We start from the raw sequence: 17,005 nt of genomic DNA on the forward strand, positions 1-17,005 counted from the left end.
CCGCGCGCAGTCGCACACGAGCCCGCGCGCAGGCGCACACAAGCCCCCGCGCCGTACCTGCATGTTCTCTCTCAGGTCGGTGGCGTCCCGAATTGGGGACTGGGCATTCTTGAAGACCTCGTCCACAGTTTTAATCCACAGTGTTCTCAGGGACGCATATTCCCTGGACTTCTTCCCTTTCCTCACAGAGAGGCCCCTCTTGTGAGGCTTCCCGCCTCCTCTCCGGTTCGTGATGGCCACGTGCACGAACAGAGAAGCGTGGGCGAGGACCTCGCCGGTGAGCGACTGCAGCGGCACGTGGCGGTAGCCCGTCTGCAGACACTCGAAGGGAATCGTGTACTGGCCGATGAACTCATCCCCGATGTAGTCGTCGTCCAGGACCACAAAGCGCACCATGGCCAGTTCGGGCAGGTTGATCTGGAACTCAAAGCTTTCGTCGAAGATGGGAGCGTCTCCGTTCTGGTGCACTGTTTTCGTCCTCTGTTCTGCACAGTCAGCGGGGATCCCGTGGATCTCAACGTAGACGTAAGGGTCCACCACGTCGCCTTTAGCACCCGATCCTTTGGGTTTGGGGAAGTTCTGCCCGCTGATGATCTTGATGTGAAGGAGCTGGGGTGAGACTCCTGGGACGGAGTCTTTGGTGTTGGCGCTGAAGAAGGAGACCTCCTCCCTCATGATGGCCGGCCGCAGCACGTAGCCGCAGTTCCCGTTCTGCCTAAACCAGCCGATGTTCAGGTCCATCATCAGTCCCGGGGTCTGAAAGTTCATGGCCACGATCTGACAACCACATTTCCAAAAATCTTGAGGGTTCATGTTGCTGGAGTCAATTCTCATGGGGCTGGGAAAAACCCTGGCGAGAAAGCGCTTGTTATAATTGACAAAGTCCCCTGCATTCTCGTTGGCGTATTTGCTGGCAAGCACTTCGTTGAATGAGCAGACTTCCCAGTACTTCTGAACCTGAAAGGACACCTGGAACTCTTTGAACTGCACCGACTTGCAGATGCTCACCAGCTCGGACAGCTCTTTGCAGAGCTGGAAGCGCTTGGCAGGCACGTGGTTGGGCAGCTCTGCGTTCTCCTTGCCCATCCTCTGAGACATCTCTGCCCCTTCATCCTCATCAGTAACATCGCCCTCTACTCCAGAGCAGTTGGAAGACAGCTTCTTTGCCTTAATGAGTATCTTCCCTTTCAGGACATCTGGGGATGGCAAGTAAGATTCCTCAGCACTGGGTGAGGTTGTGTACAGCTTGTCTCCTAAAATTTTCTTCATGTGTTGAACCATGACCTTCTGTTGTTTAATAGAACAGTGATTTTCCAAACACAGGATGAGAGGGTACTCTGAAGCAAAGAATGCATACTTGTTAATAATATCAATGACACTGCGGAAGACGATCTGCGAGGTCATGGTGTGGCCTGTGTAAATCACAGGTTCGTTATCCGGCCCGTCCCATACATCCAATTCAACACTCCGGCAACCCATTTTAAGAGCTCGGATGTATCCTGTGATATCAGAGGGACCTCGGAACTGATCCTCTATTAAGTACGTATTATGAGATGAGTTTATAAAGTAATGAGACAAGGGTTGCTTCATGTCCTGACAGACCTTCTTATGCTCTGGATCAAATATGTAACAGTCAGATGACACAAGGTAATTAGTGAACCCGTCTATGGAAAGCCAGCCCTTTTCCTGACCCTCTTTGGATGGCTCATATTTGTGAATAATTTCAAGGCTTATTTCCTCATTTATATGTGCCACACCCTGCTCTGCCTCCAGAAACATCATAAGGTCCTTGGTATCAAGGAATTCTTTATTGCTTGAGAACTGAACTAAAAGGAAATAAATTTCAGGTCTAGTACAAAGCTCGTGGAAAACCTCAACAAATTCCTCCTTTGTGACTTCAGTACCAGCTTTGTCCTTGGACTTGTGCAATTCTTTGAACTTAAGCTCAATTTTGCTCGTTTTTAAACCAGGATTGAGGTTTCTGATACACTGCACGGCGCTGCACAGAGTTATATGTCCCAGGTTATCTACATCAATTTCACTAAACATTTGTGAGACCCAAGAAGTCCTCATGTTGTCTTGGCTACTCTCTAACATATCGAGTGTATGTTTCCCATAAGAAATTAGGTACCGCAGTCCCGTGACCCAGATGTTCGCAACATCTGCGGAGTTGGCAACCAAATCAAGTGACTCGTAATTCTCTCCGTAGATGACTGAAAACGCACAGTCTTCAGATATCTGGTCAGAAATGCCATTGCTGCGGAATATGTCTGTATTTTTTCCTGTTCTCACTTCCTTGATGGATTTAATATCAATCTTGGCTTTCTCAGAATCCTTCTTGGATGGCTCCCACCTCAGGCTCTGCATGTCAGCGTCCAGTAAAAAATACCTGTGGTAAATTCTAGAGTTGGAGCGAACCTTTTTGAGTTCCGAACCCTCCACCATGGAATTGATACAATCACTTGCACTGCTGATCTTTTTCTCCGTGGGCATACTGCTGAAGGAGACCGTCTTTTTCCGCTCTCTTTTCTGTTTTGTACCATCCTAGGAGAAAAAAATCATAGTGTATTAGGGTAACACAAACATAGGTTTCTATGTTCAAGACTAGGAATAAAAATTTAATTTCCTTGGGGAAAAAAATCATACTCTTAGGATTTCCAATTGTATGTTCTATAATGAATGATACTCATTCACTTCTAAAGCTTAGAAGTGGCCTTGGCATTTACAGCCTAATACAGACAGGTAAAAAAAAAAAATCATTATTGAATTATTGCAACCCATGAGGATCAAGAAACACAATTCCAGGAATACATAATAAAAGTTCACATAGAGAATTGGCCACACAATTTGCAGGGCCCGGGGGAAAGTGAAAATGCAGGGGAAAATGAACCACCTCATTCAGAAATTAAGAATTTTAAGAAGGTCATGGAAGAGCGTTAAGCCAGCTACATGGCCTTTCTGAGTATGGGGCCTGTACAATGCACTGGTAGTACACCCATGAAGCAGGCCCTGCTGGGTATACACCTCCTGCACCAGTGTTTCCCGAAAGGTTGTCACTAAACCACTTTCCTCAGAATCCCCTGGGTTACCTGGGTAAAATTCAGATTCCTAGGCTCATGGAATCAGCTTTCCAGGGGGTGGTGCCCAGGAATTTACATTTTAGGCAGCACTCTAGGTGATGGGAATGTACAATAAAGTTTAAAACCACTTTCTAACCACTGGGACTCACTAAGCTGTCTGGGGCTATTTCTGGAAACTAAGTATGAACCATTAAATTATGTGTTACGTGAGTAGAAACTGAAATTCCAGTGGCAATTCTTGGCTTTTCAGAGCCTCATATTAGATTAGTCATGGTCCTAAACACTTCAAATAGATATGGTTTTACTTCTGTCATTGTATTAAGTCTGGGTGGGAGGCCCAGATTTCAGCTAGAGGTGCTTCTAAAATTCTGGGGTTGGATTTATTAAAGCCTGCTCCCATGCACCAGGCGAATGTTTAGAACAAGTCACCTAAGTCCTTCCAATGTTAACAGACAAGTAACACTACCAAATGATCAGGCAACATCTACTTCTACAGCAGTCTGCATCACCAGTAATGCACTCCTCAACTTTCCTGCATGATGTAGCAGGCGATCACCTCAAGGAGCTGATGCCACATCTATGTGTGCATTTAAGTTCTTTCCCTGTATAGACTGCCTTTACTATTATTATTATTATAAATGGCCTCACAACATCTTTCACAATTTTAACCTAAAACTCGACATTGCCTTTCAGGAGGCATATGAAACTTGTGATAAATTTTCAGTAAGTCATTATATTCATAAATAAGAAATAGAGGTTGGGATTATATGACTTTCACGCAATAAAGAAAAGAGCATGCAAAATATTGTACAAAGGCATTCTAACTTTCCTGCTCTGAGAGAATCTTTTTTTTTTTTTTTTTTTTCTGGCCGTGTCACGCAGCATGTGGGGTCTTAGTTCCCTGACCAGGGATCGAACCTGCGTCCCCTGCAGTGGAAACATGGAGTCTTAACCACTGGACTGCCAGGGAAGTCCCCAAGAGAATCTATCTTGAATAAAACCTCTACATTTAAAAAAGTGTTTATGCTATTCTCTGCCTCTGAAATTTAAAACTACTTTTACTTTTTGACTACCTATACTTCCAAAAGCAATTTGCAGAAGGCAATTAAACTTAAACTTTGAATCATACAGGTATCATTTCCCTCAAAGTTTCAAAATGAACCAAAGAGGCTTTTGTGATCTGAATGCCAACATGAAACATAAAAGCCACAAGGCAGAGTATTTCTTTATAATTGTATCCTCCAAGCAATAAAGTGCAAAAGACATTAAAGCTGTGGTAATGGTATCTGTAAGATACATTGTATTGAATACTACAGCTCTTCCAATCCCTAAAACTTAGATTGTCTATTCAAGCAAGTTGGCATGAAATTAAATTTGTAATCAGCCATGTATAAGGGTATGAAACAAATGCATGAATTTCCTATTTTTCAGAATGAGGATTGTCTTTACCTTTAAAAATAATATTTACCTTTAATAAAGACAGCATACTAATTAAGGGAATTTTATAATTTTTATAAATTATATCTCAAAGCTGCCACTAGTAAAAGGAATCACAAAGATAAATGGAGGTGCCTATCCATTTATTCACTGAAATATATACAGCATTTTCTCAACAGTGTAATCTTCTATTCTGTCCTTCTCAACATACTGATTAATACTGGACTACCACTTTAGCACATGGAGGCCTGAATGAAAAGGTCTGTCTCTCCTTCTCTGCTAGCAGAAAAAGCTATTAGAAAACATCAAAAGAGAAGCGTGCTTGCTTAGAGACCAACAGAGCAGGCGGGAGCTGGCCCCCATCACCGGATGGACCAGAATCCTGGCTGGAAGCAACAGGTGGATGTGAAGGCAAGCTGGTCCCCCACAGCCCAGAGGAAAGGAAGAGGAAGGCAGATGGAGGGAGAACTGGGCTTCCTCAGCAGGAGACCCAAGCCCCCAACCTGCCTTTGTCCCAGAATCTCTATCCCATCCTACATATTTCCACCTAGCCTTCACTTTTTAGCCCAGCAGTGATCACGTACGCGCATAAGCTAAGCAACCCGTCGGCAGCAGAGTTGGAATCTATTTTCTGTGTTGCGTCTTAATGTTAGTTAGTTTACATTTAAAATTAAAAAGTGATCAAACTATATGTGCTACACATACAGTTTTTTTTTTTAACTAAAGGAAAACTAATGTGTATAACTTACATGCACTCATCACCTAAAACCAGAAGAAAAAAACGTAAGTTTCTGCTGAGATGGAGATGCCTCCAAATACTTTAAAAAATTGTACAGATGATGTTTCAGAACTAGCTCTTAATGTTGTAAGTACTCGTCGCCTAAAGCTTCCGAGTGGTGGAAACCACAACATGTAGATAAACTTGGTCCACCGGTGCATTTCTGCTGCACTATCAACACTTCTTAATACCAAGAGAAGAAACACAAAAGTTACGTCCAGTCTGGAAGAAAACCAGCTTCCAAAAGAACCCACCTCTATATCAACCCTGAAATTCTGAATGCTAGATAAAGCATCATAAAATTTTGAACGGGACAGAAGCTTAAAGATTCATTTATATGTTTAACCAATGCTTATTTACAGAATAACATTTTTGTATCAGGAATAATTTTGTGAAAGCAGTGACCTAGCAAGAGGCTAAGTGAGCTTTTCTGCATCACAGCAAACTCAGGAAGAACGAAAATGTTTATAGAACTTATATGTAACAATAAAAACGGAAGTAGCCTCATTGAACCCAATGGAAAAACATACCTATTTCTAACAAGACTGCCTACTTTATTTAACAGAAGTTTGTCACTACATTTTGGCCTCTAAAATGACCATCTGGGGTATTTCAGAGGTAGCAGTTCATAAATGGGCATGAGCAATTTCATAAATTCTCATCCTGAAATGAGGTGACAAATAGGTGGGCCTCATTTCTTTGCCGGCAACAAGGTGCTTGAGTCTGATGCAACCACCGTAGCACCTTCTAGAGAAGAGGAAACCCGTCTGAGGAGTCGGAGTCTGGTCTCAAGGCCCAGGATTTGATGTCCTGCTGGGACAGCATGGCCTGCTGGGTCCTACTGCATTCCTGTTGTATTTCTAAACTGATTTGTTTCCATTTTCTGTTTGACTATTTCTCAACATACACCACGAGAAAATGACGAATCAACCTCCAGATTCAATACGCTGGCAGAAACTGACACGGCGCCCTAACAATGGGGATGGAGCGTGAAGACAGAGCAGCCGTTTATCCTTCTGGTTTGTTTTGAGTCCAGTTATTTACTCTGATGTATAAGTAACATTAAAGAAGAGTATGAGATCTTTATGTTTATTGAAGGGAGTCTGGGATGAAAGAGTTTGGAAACACTGGTTAAAGAAATTTCTATCCTTGTAAAGCAGTTATATTCCAATAAAGATGTTAAAAAAAAAAAAAAGGAAAAGAAATTTCTATCCTTAACAAAACAAAAAACCCCAGAAACAACTTGAGGCCTATTAAACAAGCACAGCAAGGCCTGACCTTTCTTCAGCTCAGTAACAATAGCTCTGAGTTGAAGGAATAAGTCATGCCGGGCACATCAGGGTTACCTTGCAAGGTTTTTTCATACATCTTTAAAGCTTTGATGTGCTCTCCAAGATGAGCAAAAAGGAAAAAAGAAAAGAAAAAAAAAAAGGATCTGGAGCAAAAACAGTCACTCTGAAGTTCATTTTATAAAATCAGATGAATTGAAAATAACTTGAAGAAAAGCTAGATATGGTCAAACGCTGCTTCCTCCTCACATGGAAGGGCCCTTTACTGCAAGTAACAGAAAGCTGCTTGGCCTGAGGGTGCTCTCCTCACGGATCTGCTAATGGCTTGGGAACCTATGGGTGATCGGACGGTCCCAAACGTGGGCAAGTCCAGTTCAGATGACAGCTTATGCAGAAAGCCGAGAGAACATCACTCCCACTTAACAAGAAAAAGCCAGACTGTCAATAATATCACAACTTTTCTTATACCCATCAAAGAACTGTGATCACAAGGGAGCTGAATTCCAAGGAGTGAAAAACCCCTCCAAGAAGAGAGAAGACGCAGACACTGTTTCACAGTTTGTAGAGCACGGAAGGAAGAGTCTACCATGGAAGCACATAAAAGAAATCAGTTAAGGGACTTCCCTGGCAGTCCAGCGGTTAAGACTCCGTGCTCCCGGTGCAGGGGGCCCCAGTTCGACCCCTGGTTGGGGGATTACAATCCCACATACCACAACTACTGAGCTCGCACACCACAATGAAGAGGCTGTGTGCCACAACGAAGACCCAACACAGCCACAATAAATAAATAAATAAATAAAATTTTAAAAAAAAGAAATCAGTTAAAATTGTAAGGAAATCCTAAAGGCCAAGTGTGGGCTACTGTATCAGCTTGGAGCAACTGGGTACCCCAGACACAGGGAGAGTTTGTATTCACATGAAAGGCTTCACAGGTTGCTCCTGAGAAAGACTGGGGCCAGAGCAGGAGAGAGCCCCTCTCCAGGACACAGGCATGCAGCAGGTGATGGGGACACCATGAAACTCTGCTACTTCCCCGACCCTCCTCTCAGACGAAGCAAAAGCCACTGGGGAATGGCAGCAAGCCCGCTTTCTCCCTGGGCTACGGGAGGATGGGTAGAAGAAAAATCCATCTCCTTCCACAGCCAAGCAAAGATCTACTGGCCCTTGGACTCAGGAGCCTGTACCAATAAAGCAGAACTCTACTACCACCAGGAGAGGGGCAGAAACTCACCACAGATATAGGCAGAGTCTGGCTGCCTCGGGGAGCAGGGCAGGAATGCCCAGAAGGTCCCACCCTTGAGGCCCAGGTGCACAGGTCTGCCTAGGATTGAAACTAGACCAGGAGGACTAAGAAATCCCCGCTCCAGCAGACGCTGGGCACCAAGAGCAGGCAGCGTACCACAGAGGAGGCATAAGACCGTGGAAAGAGAGCCCTTTCTGACACAGGCCTTTGCAGGTGAAAGCAGATGGCAAGAACAGGAACCATGAGTAAACCCTCCAGGACTCCAGTGCCCACTTAGACACATGGTTATGGTGGCCCACAGGGAGAGGAATTGGAAGCCAGCAGTACACTGAAGGTAACAACAGCAACTCAAAACATAAACCCAGATCAATTACTGACTACATTGACTCAACTTCCCCAAAAGTTAATGACCTAGAAGAACTCAGTCTCTATTAAGCGTGATGTTTAGCATTCAATAAAAATTACAGTGTGCACATGCACACACACACACAGACACACACAAAATGTAAGGGAAAACCCCACTGTCAAGAGACAAAACAATCCATAGAGCCAGGCTCAGAGGTGACCTAGACCTGTCACACAGGAACTTTAAAACAACTATTATTAATATACAAAATAATCTGGGGGTGGGGAGTAGACAATATTCATGATCAAATGGGCTATTTCAGCAGAAAGATGGAAATTATAAAAAAAAGAGTCCAATGGAAATGCTATTTAAAAACCCTAGCTATCAGAAGTGGTGAATTCCTTTGATAGGCTTATAAGCAGACTGAACATAGCCAAGAAAAGATTCAGTGAACTTGAAGAGGTGTCCATAAAAATTATCCAAACTAAAACACAAAAAGATTTAAAAAGTGAAAAAATATAAAACAGTGCATCCCAGAGCGGCTGTAGAACATATGCGAAAATTGAGTCCCAGCAGGATAAGAGAGAGAGAATATGGCAGAAGAAGAAATAATGTCCTAGAATTTTCCAAAATTAGATCCAAGAAACTCAAGCACAATCACACACACACACACACTCCTAGACCTATATTATCATAGAGAAATTGCTGAAAAAATAAATACAAAGAGAAAAGCTTTAAGGTAGCCAGAGTAAAAAAGAAAGTGAGACACAAAGGAATGTAGGTAAGAGCTACAGTTCAAATGGATTACAGGTGATGTACTTACATCTAACCACAGGTTGTCTACTTGACCCAGCTTAATAGTTTAATGGGAAAAGTGGTTCTCTTTTAAAGGACTGTATTCCCTAAATTTCCCTCTGCTTCCCCAGATGAAGGTGTCCCTAACGTAGATGTAGGTCTTCAAGGGGTCACAGGTGAGTTTCAGAGGCTCCATAAAACTGTGATTGGATTCTGAAAGTAATTTGTAAACCCATTCTAAGAAGTTTAGAATCCTGGCTTTACTAACATAAATTTTAGAAGGCAAAGAAAAAGGTTTATCATTTCCTAAGAATGTCAGCCTTAAGTGTTAGAGGCAAAGGATAAATGTTTTACAGGGTTGTAAAGGAAATTTTAAGGCTATCCAAAAGAGAAATGACAAACTGAGAGAGGGGAAAGAGAAAACGACATCATTTATGGATATATAATGGAGTTTTGCTAATAAAAACAGCAAAATCAATCAATCACAGAAAGAGCTCTTATTTATAACTGTCAAATAGTTTTCTTTATTCCAAGGTAGAACAAAATAATCCAGCAGTTCATAAACTTTCTAGTTTAGGAATCACCCATGGAAATGCTATGGGCCACAAGATGTAAGCTAGTATTGCATGTTCTCTATGCCTCAGTTTTCCCACCTATAAAATAGAGATTAAAAAAATACCCACACCCCCCATATGTTATTTATAGTCCCTGCTTCATAGGGTTGTTATAATATGAGCTCATATTGGGAAAGTGTTCTAAATGCTGCCTGTCTAACCCTACGTTAGACACTGTTCAGTAAATACATTTCAGACTGAAATGATTTCTTCATGAAAGAAGAATAAAAAGAAACACTGTCATAAATATGTAGATGCAATACTCTCATCACTCAGGATTTATGGAAAGTTAGCCCCATTCCAGAAGAAATAGAATGAACATCACGCTCTTTGGGTCTTTTTTAACTGAGGCCACTACTTAATGCTACCATAGAACTTTTGAGCATGACCAAATGGATGTGATGCCCAAGACACCTTGAGAACCTGTCAAAAATAGCCAGATGCCCTCTCAAAATAAAGCTTCAGAAGGCTGCATCCCCATGTCGAGAAAGAACAAAGAAGTAAACCATTTCTTAAAGTCATTTGTTAATTTTAAATCCCATCAATTTAGTGACAATTACAATTTAACTCATGTATAAGTATTCACATATAAAAAATTTTGAGGCAATGATCCCCATAATAGTTTTCTCTAAAAAATAACCAAATGAATACTCAGGGCACTCTCTGATCAGAATTATTCAGATGATTCCTTCTACTTCATACTCCCATATTATTTCCTACAGTGTTCAAAACAACTGCATGTAAAGAAAACAAATTTCCAGTTCCTGTAAAATGAAGTTTTCAAGGTCAGGTTAAAGCTTCCAAGTCACTTGATGTAATGGGTTACACCTGCCTTTAAAACACTGGGGTCTTTAATTATAAAATCAGAGGACCATAATAGAATATAATACTTTCATAACCACACTCTTTTGGTGATACACTTTCACTACTACTGAGATATTTATTCAAAGTAAATTTACAAAACCATCATCTACATCTGTGTCCAATGTAAACTGCAATAAAATTCATTGGTTTTCTCCAGTAATAAAAAACTTAAGGGTGGGGCTTCCCTGGTGGCGCAGTGGTTGAGAGTCCGCCTGCCGATGCAGGGGACACGGGTTCGTGCCCCGGTCCGGGAAGATCCCACGTGCCACCGAGTGGCTGGGCCCGTGAGCCATGGCCGCTGAGCCTGCGCGTCTAGAGCCTGTTCTCCGCAACAGGAGAGGCCACAACAGTGAGAGGCCCGCGTACCGCAAAAAAAAAAAAAAAAAAACTTAAGGGTGAGCACTGAGCCCCTACAAACTACACCAGCACTACTTTACATTCCAGTGAAAATACTGATGCTAATGAATTTTATTTTATCATCCATAATAATGGTACTTAAGTGGTCCGCTTTGGGGTGAAAGCTGTGTTTCTCAACTGTGTATATGGTAATTCCTTATTTGGCACTTTCTAAAGCCTCTCGACTTCCTATACTGCAGAGCTGTTTTGAGATACGGTTACATAACCTAATTGTTAATAACTGTCTGGTAAATCATACCTAATTTTAAAAGGTATGCAAGTCAAATTACATAATGTGAATTTGAATTCTTAGCTACAAATACAATCAATTCTAAGAGTACCTTCTCAATCACAATTTTCCCCCTAAATTGTACTGGTTCTTCACTACTTCAGAGTAGCTTAGGAGGAAGAATTTATTTTCCTCATTTTTTAATCCTTAAATCTGTCACTGCATTGAGAGGAAAATGATGGTAGTTCAGGGATAGTCAAGAGTCAAAAGAAAAGCTTCCATAGAGATCCATACACAGGCAAAGCTACCGCCGTGGGCTATATCCACCATAAAAAAGAAACAACAGTAGATCTTTCAGTCAGGAATTTTAATATTTCCACAGTTATTTTAAAATTAAAATCTTAAAGGAAAATTGCTTCACCAACAGTATTTTCTATCATCCTGTTATTTATTATTTTCTTTCTATCTTGTTTGGTAGGGAGAAAAAAAAAACCTTCCAAGGGCCTTTTTTTAACCCAGTGGTTTATTTGCATATGAAATTAGTGGGAGGTGGGCAAGTATCAGAAAAAAAGAGAAACAATTCATATGAAAGGAAAACTCAGCTTTCTACAAAATATTCTTTTAAGTCCCAAGCCATTCATGTGCCTGCACTAGTCCAGCCCTCAATGTTATCTCTTCTCCAAACTTGTACAGTATTTATAGTCTCTACCCTATAATTTAACACTTAATTATAGTCTTATTCAGATCTCCAATTGTTTTATATGGGTTAGCCTTATCTCCTCAAGTGGAAAGTAAAAGTTTTGAAGGAATGGGCCAAATCTTATATTCTATATGGCTGGCTGGACCAATTCAAGCAGTCAGAACAGTAACTCCTTCTGATGAATCTGTATCTCAGTGATAAAGGGGTATTCCCAACAAGAGGATGCGACACTGTAAATATGTATGCACCCAACACTGGAGCACCTAAATATATAAAGAAAGTATTAACAGACCCAAAAGACAGAAATATACAGCCACAGAATAATAGTAAGGGACTTTAATACTCCACATTCACCAATGGTTAGGTCATCCAGACAGAAAATCAATAAAGAAACACTGGTCTTAAATGACATGTTAGACCAGATGGACTTAACAGATATGTACAGAACATTCCATCCAAAAGCAACAGAATATACATTCTTCTCAACTATATGTCAAACATTCTCCAGGACGGATCACATGCTAGGCCACAAAACAATCCTTGATAAATTTAATAGTGAAATCATATCAAATATCTTTTCCAACACAATGGTATGAAACTAAAAATCAATTACAGGAAGAAAACTGGAAATTTACAAATATGCAGAGATTAAACAATATACCACTGAACAATTAATGGGTCAAAGATGAAATAAATACCTGACACAAATGAAAATGGAAACACAAATTACCAAAATTTATGGGATGCAACAAAAGCAGTTTTACAAGGGAACTTCATAACAATAAATGGCTACATTAAGAAACAAGAGGACTTCCCTGGTGGTACAGTGGTTAAGAATCCGCCTGCCAATGCAGAGGACACGGGTTCGAGCCCTGGTCTGGGAAGATCCCACATGCCGCAGAGCAACTAAGCCCGTGTGCCACAACTACTAAGCTTGTGCTCTAGAGGGCAAGTGCCACAACTACTGAAGTCCTCATGCTTAGAGCCCATGCTCCGCGACAAGAGAAGCTACCGCAATAAGAAGCCCATGCACTGCAACGAACAGTAGCCCCCACTCTCCACAAATAGAGAAAGTCTGCGCACAGCAACAAAGACCCAGCACAGCCAATAAATAAATAAATTTATAAAAAAATAAAATAAACAAGAAAGATTAAAAATAAACAACCTAACTTTACAGCTCAAGGAACTAGAAGAAGAAGAGCAAACTAAGCCCAAAGTTGGTAGAAAGAAAGAAATAACAAAGATCAGAGTCGAAATAAATGAAATAGAGACTAAAGAACAATAGAGAAGATCAATGAAACTAAGCGCTGTTCTTTTTTTTTTAAAGGTTAAAATGACAAACCCTTAGCTAGACTCACCAAGAAAAAAAGAGAGAAAGAGAGAACTCAAATAAATAAAATCAGAAATGAAAGAGGAAATGTTACATCTGATACCACAGAAATACAAAGGATGAGTTTGAGGAGGTAGTTGGGACCACAGTGGTCACAACAGAGATGGAGAGAGGTAGATGGCTTCAAGATAATATAAATGACAGAACTGACAACATTTGCTGATGGATTGACACAGCACATGACAGAAATGGAGGAATCTAAGATAACTGCCAAGTTTCTGCCTTGATTAAATGGCACATAATGGTGCCATTTATTTACACGGGGAAGATTAAGGAATCGTTTTTTGGGGGGGTAAAATCGGTAGTTTTATTTTGAGTACGATAAGTTTGAGATGCCTCTAGATATCTAAGTGGAGATGTCACGTAGGCAGTTAAATATATGAATGTGGAAATCTGGAGAGAGGTCAAGCCTACAGATGTAAATTTGGAAGCCACAGCACCTTGGTGGCCACATGGGATTACCTAGTGAAGGACGAGAGACAGAAAAGATGGCCTAGCATTTATTCTGGTGCATCCCAATATTTTAGGTTGGGTAGAGAAAGAGGGACTAGCAAAAGAGGCAAGAAAGCAGAAACCAGAAATGTAATAGTGACTCCAGAATATTGTCATATTGCAGCAGCCATGAAATAAAGTGTTTAAATAAGAACAGTCACTGATGCTTCTGAGAGGTAAGGTCAGGAAAGTAAATCATGCTTAATATTAGCACAGCCTCTCCAGCTTTCTTATGGTTGCCGTTTGCACGATGTATCTTCTCCCACCTTGCTGTTTTCAACATATTTGTATTGAATCTTTGAATCAAAAGTGTAGACAGCATATAGTTGGATCTTTTTTAAAAAAAAAAAATCCAGTCTGACAATCTCTGCCTTTGATTATAGATTATTTAATCCATTCACATTTAATGTTATCATTGATACAGCTGGATTGGCATCTGCCACGTTACTTTTTCTTTTCTATATGTCCCATGTCTTTTCATTTCTTTATTCCCTTTTTAATGCATTCTTTGATGTAAGTTAGTGATATATGTTTGAGAGTTGGCAGAGTTCTTTGGTGACCCTGGCAAGAGCAGTTTCAGGGTAGTAGCAAAGGCCAGAAGGCCTCCTGGGATGAGCTGGAGACAAAGATTAATGAGACATGGAGACAGTGACTGCAGTTAACTCTGTGAAGGAGGAGCCAGGGAAAGGAATTGGTAGTTAGAGTGTGTGTTTCTTTTTTCATTCAGATTGGAGACATTAGAGCAGGTTCCATGCTGAAGGGATTTGTCCCATGAAGAAGGGAAACTAATGACGCAGGAGAAGGGAACAGATCTCTGAAGAAGCAAAGTCCTTGGAAAAGCAAGAGGAGATGGGACCCCAAGGGGTGACTGTGAGCTGGATCCTGATGGAAATGTAAAGGAAGGGAAGTTTAATCAGAAGGAACAGCATATGCAAAGACATGAACCTCCTCTGGGTGCAGCGTGTGCTCCTGAGCCACAGACGGAGAAATACCATTGTGTACAAAGCTGATAATCAAGTGCACTTTTCCTGTGTGTGCAAATACAACTCACAACCTGTTTTAAAAGGTCAACAAATAAAAAAGGCCTCATTTGTTTTATAACGAGAATCAACAGCCCATTCATGTAGGTATTTTTGCCTTCACAGCCTAATAAAACTGAGCTAAAGGATAACAACACTTAAATATTTATTAACCTCCCTAAATAAATGAATGAGCTCAAAGATTACCACTTAAAGGCTCACCATTTCAAACACCATATAGAAACCTGTATCCTTTTAAAAGAACTCTTTAAACAGTTACGATTATCTCAAAATGTTACAGTATACATTGTCATAGTCCAAATTTTTTCCTTCCAGTTTTATTGAGATTTAATTGACATCCAGCACTGTAAAAGTTTAAGGTATACAACATAATGATTTCACTTATATACATCATGAAATGATTACCACAGTAAGTTTTTAAAAATTGTTTTATTATTGAAATTTTTTATTTATTGAAAAATTTTTAAGTTATAGTCAATTTCCAACCCACCACTTTTCTACACAGAGGTGTTATATACAAATACAAGATTTTCTAACAGAAACACCTGCTGAAGTGCCACAAATATGCCCTCCATTTTCTTAAAATTAAAAGCTACACTTTGGTTAAGAAATCAATAAAAATGCCAATGCCCACATGGCAGGAATCCATAAGACTCAAGCGATTAAGTGAGAGCGTTTGGAAAACAGAGCAATGCCAGTTTGGATGGCAGAAAGTCCAGTCCTGCCATTCTCCTGAATCAGCGTATATATACTCTTTTAAAACCACGAGTCCCTTCCAAATTAATTAGCTCATCAAACTGAAATGAAAAGCAGTGTTAAAACCCAGCAAAATCTCATCATTAATGCATTTTTAAATGGCCTATGCCGCCATTGACTAAAGCAATTGAACTGCTTCAGTGAAATCTTGTGTCACCATTTTAGCCCTCATTGCTGTAAGCCCCAACCACTGAGAGACATGACAGGATACCAAGTGCACAATTAGTTCACGCAGCAGGTACAAAACTCATCCTAAATACAGCTTCCTGAACCTGATTCATGTTTTAAATAATACAACACAGAACACACTATTAACAAGGGTTTCTGCATTTGTATAGATTACAAAACCAAGAAGCTAGAGCCATCCTACAAAGTACATGCTGCAGACTTTAGTTTTGAGATTTGGAACTAGAAGGGCTTTTTATTAATAGGCTTCAGGATACTGGTGTGAGAATGAAGTACAGGCATTTATCAGGCACGACTAGATTTTACATGAGTTAATACAAGCTAAAAATGTCACATTTAATTATACTGTATTTTATTTCATTAAAGTTATCCAGGAGTAATAACAAGGACTAATTCTAGGTCTACTTGCAAACAAATCCCCAAAAGCCCTTACTAAGCAAGATGTGGTCCTTACTCCAAGAATCTGGCTGCGACACTACCAGAGCTACCACTTCTAAACATTGCTTTGATTTCTGAGTTTCGCAGGTGACCCTCCCATTTTGCAACCCTGCACTGAGTCCCTAAGGCCCCGGCTCTTACGACGAAGACTCCAGAGAGAAGGCGCTGGGAAACGAAGCAGTGCCCGACGGATCCCACAGGAGGGGGCAGCACCCACGGGCCACGGGGATGGTCGGAACCACCAGCAACTGCTGGACTCTATTTCCCCATGGTGCAGTAACATCAAACTGGGGCACTTCTGGGTGATCATGGGAATTATTAATAAATATGTCACCACAACAGGGGCTGTCCTGGGCAAAGTGAAACATGCGTTCACCCTCCTTGAAAGCGACCTTATTAAAAAAAAGTGTGACATCCTGGCTAAGTGCTGGGCACTGGAGATTCGGGTGTAACCAAAGTCCAATCTCAGCTTCAGGGATGGCTGGAAGGCAGGCGGGCAGGCTGCCAGTTGGGTCTGTCTGGACATGTCTCTGTCCAGTCTGAGAGCCCATGATACCAGGCTGGGGACCCAGCTCTACCTGTGGTGAGGGCTGGTTTAATCTTGCTGCCTTGAATCAGTGGGAGGGTAGCCATGTGCACCTTTGGGCGTGGTGGCCTAGTCTTCATGGCTGCTGCTTATTTATTTCCAGAGGCTTCTACAGTTCTCCCCACCCTCCGCCCCTTTGTGGGGATGGGCCCTTAGCCCCATCCCCGGCTTGCCTGCCTGGCCCTTAGTCCTTGCCCAGCTCCCAGCTGGGGCTCCCCTTGATCTGGGGGCACAATCAGACCAGCTGTTATTAGCCATGCAGAGCCCTGCTCTCCCATGACTCTCACTGGCCCAGGCCTTCCTGCAAACCTCACGGCAGGCCCCGTGCAGCCCCCAAAAGGGGAAG

General features: G+C 41.4%; 1 protein-coding gene across 1 annotated transcript in view; it reads right to left on the reverse strand.

Annotated features, from left to right (window-relative positions):
- The window catches only part of PLCL2 (phospholipase C like 2), a 202,205-nt gene that overhangs the window by 85,380 nt on the left and 99,820 nt on the right, over positions 1–17,005 (reverse strand). The window contains exon 2 of the mRNA XM_065876327.1: positions 58–2,544. Within this exon, the coding sequence (XP_065732399.1) occupies positions 58–2,544 (2,487 nt within the window). The remainder of the gene's footprint in view (positions 1–57; positions 2,545–17,005) is intronic.

Source organism: Phocoena phocoena, chromosome 4 (assembly GCF_963924675.1).
Source record: "Phocoena phocoena chromosome 4, mPhoPho1.1, whole genome shotgun sequence".
NCBI classification, from domain to species: Eukaryota; Metazoa; Chordata; class Mammalia; order Artiodactyla; family Phocoenidae; genus Phocoena; species Phocoena phocoena.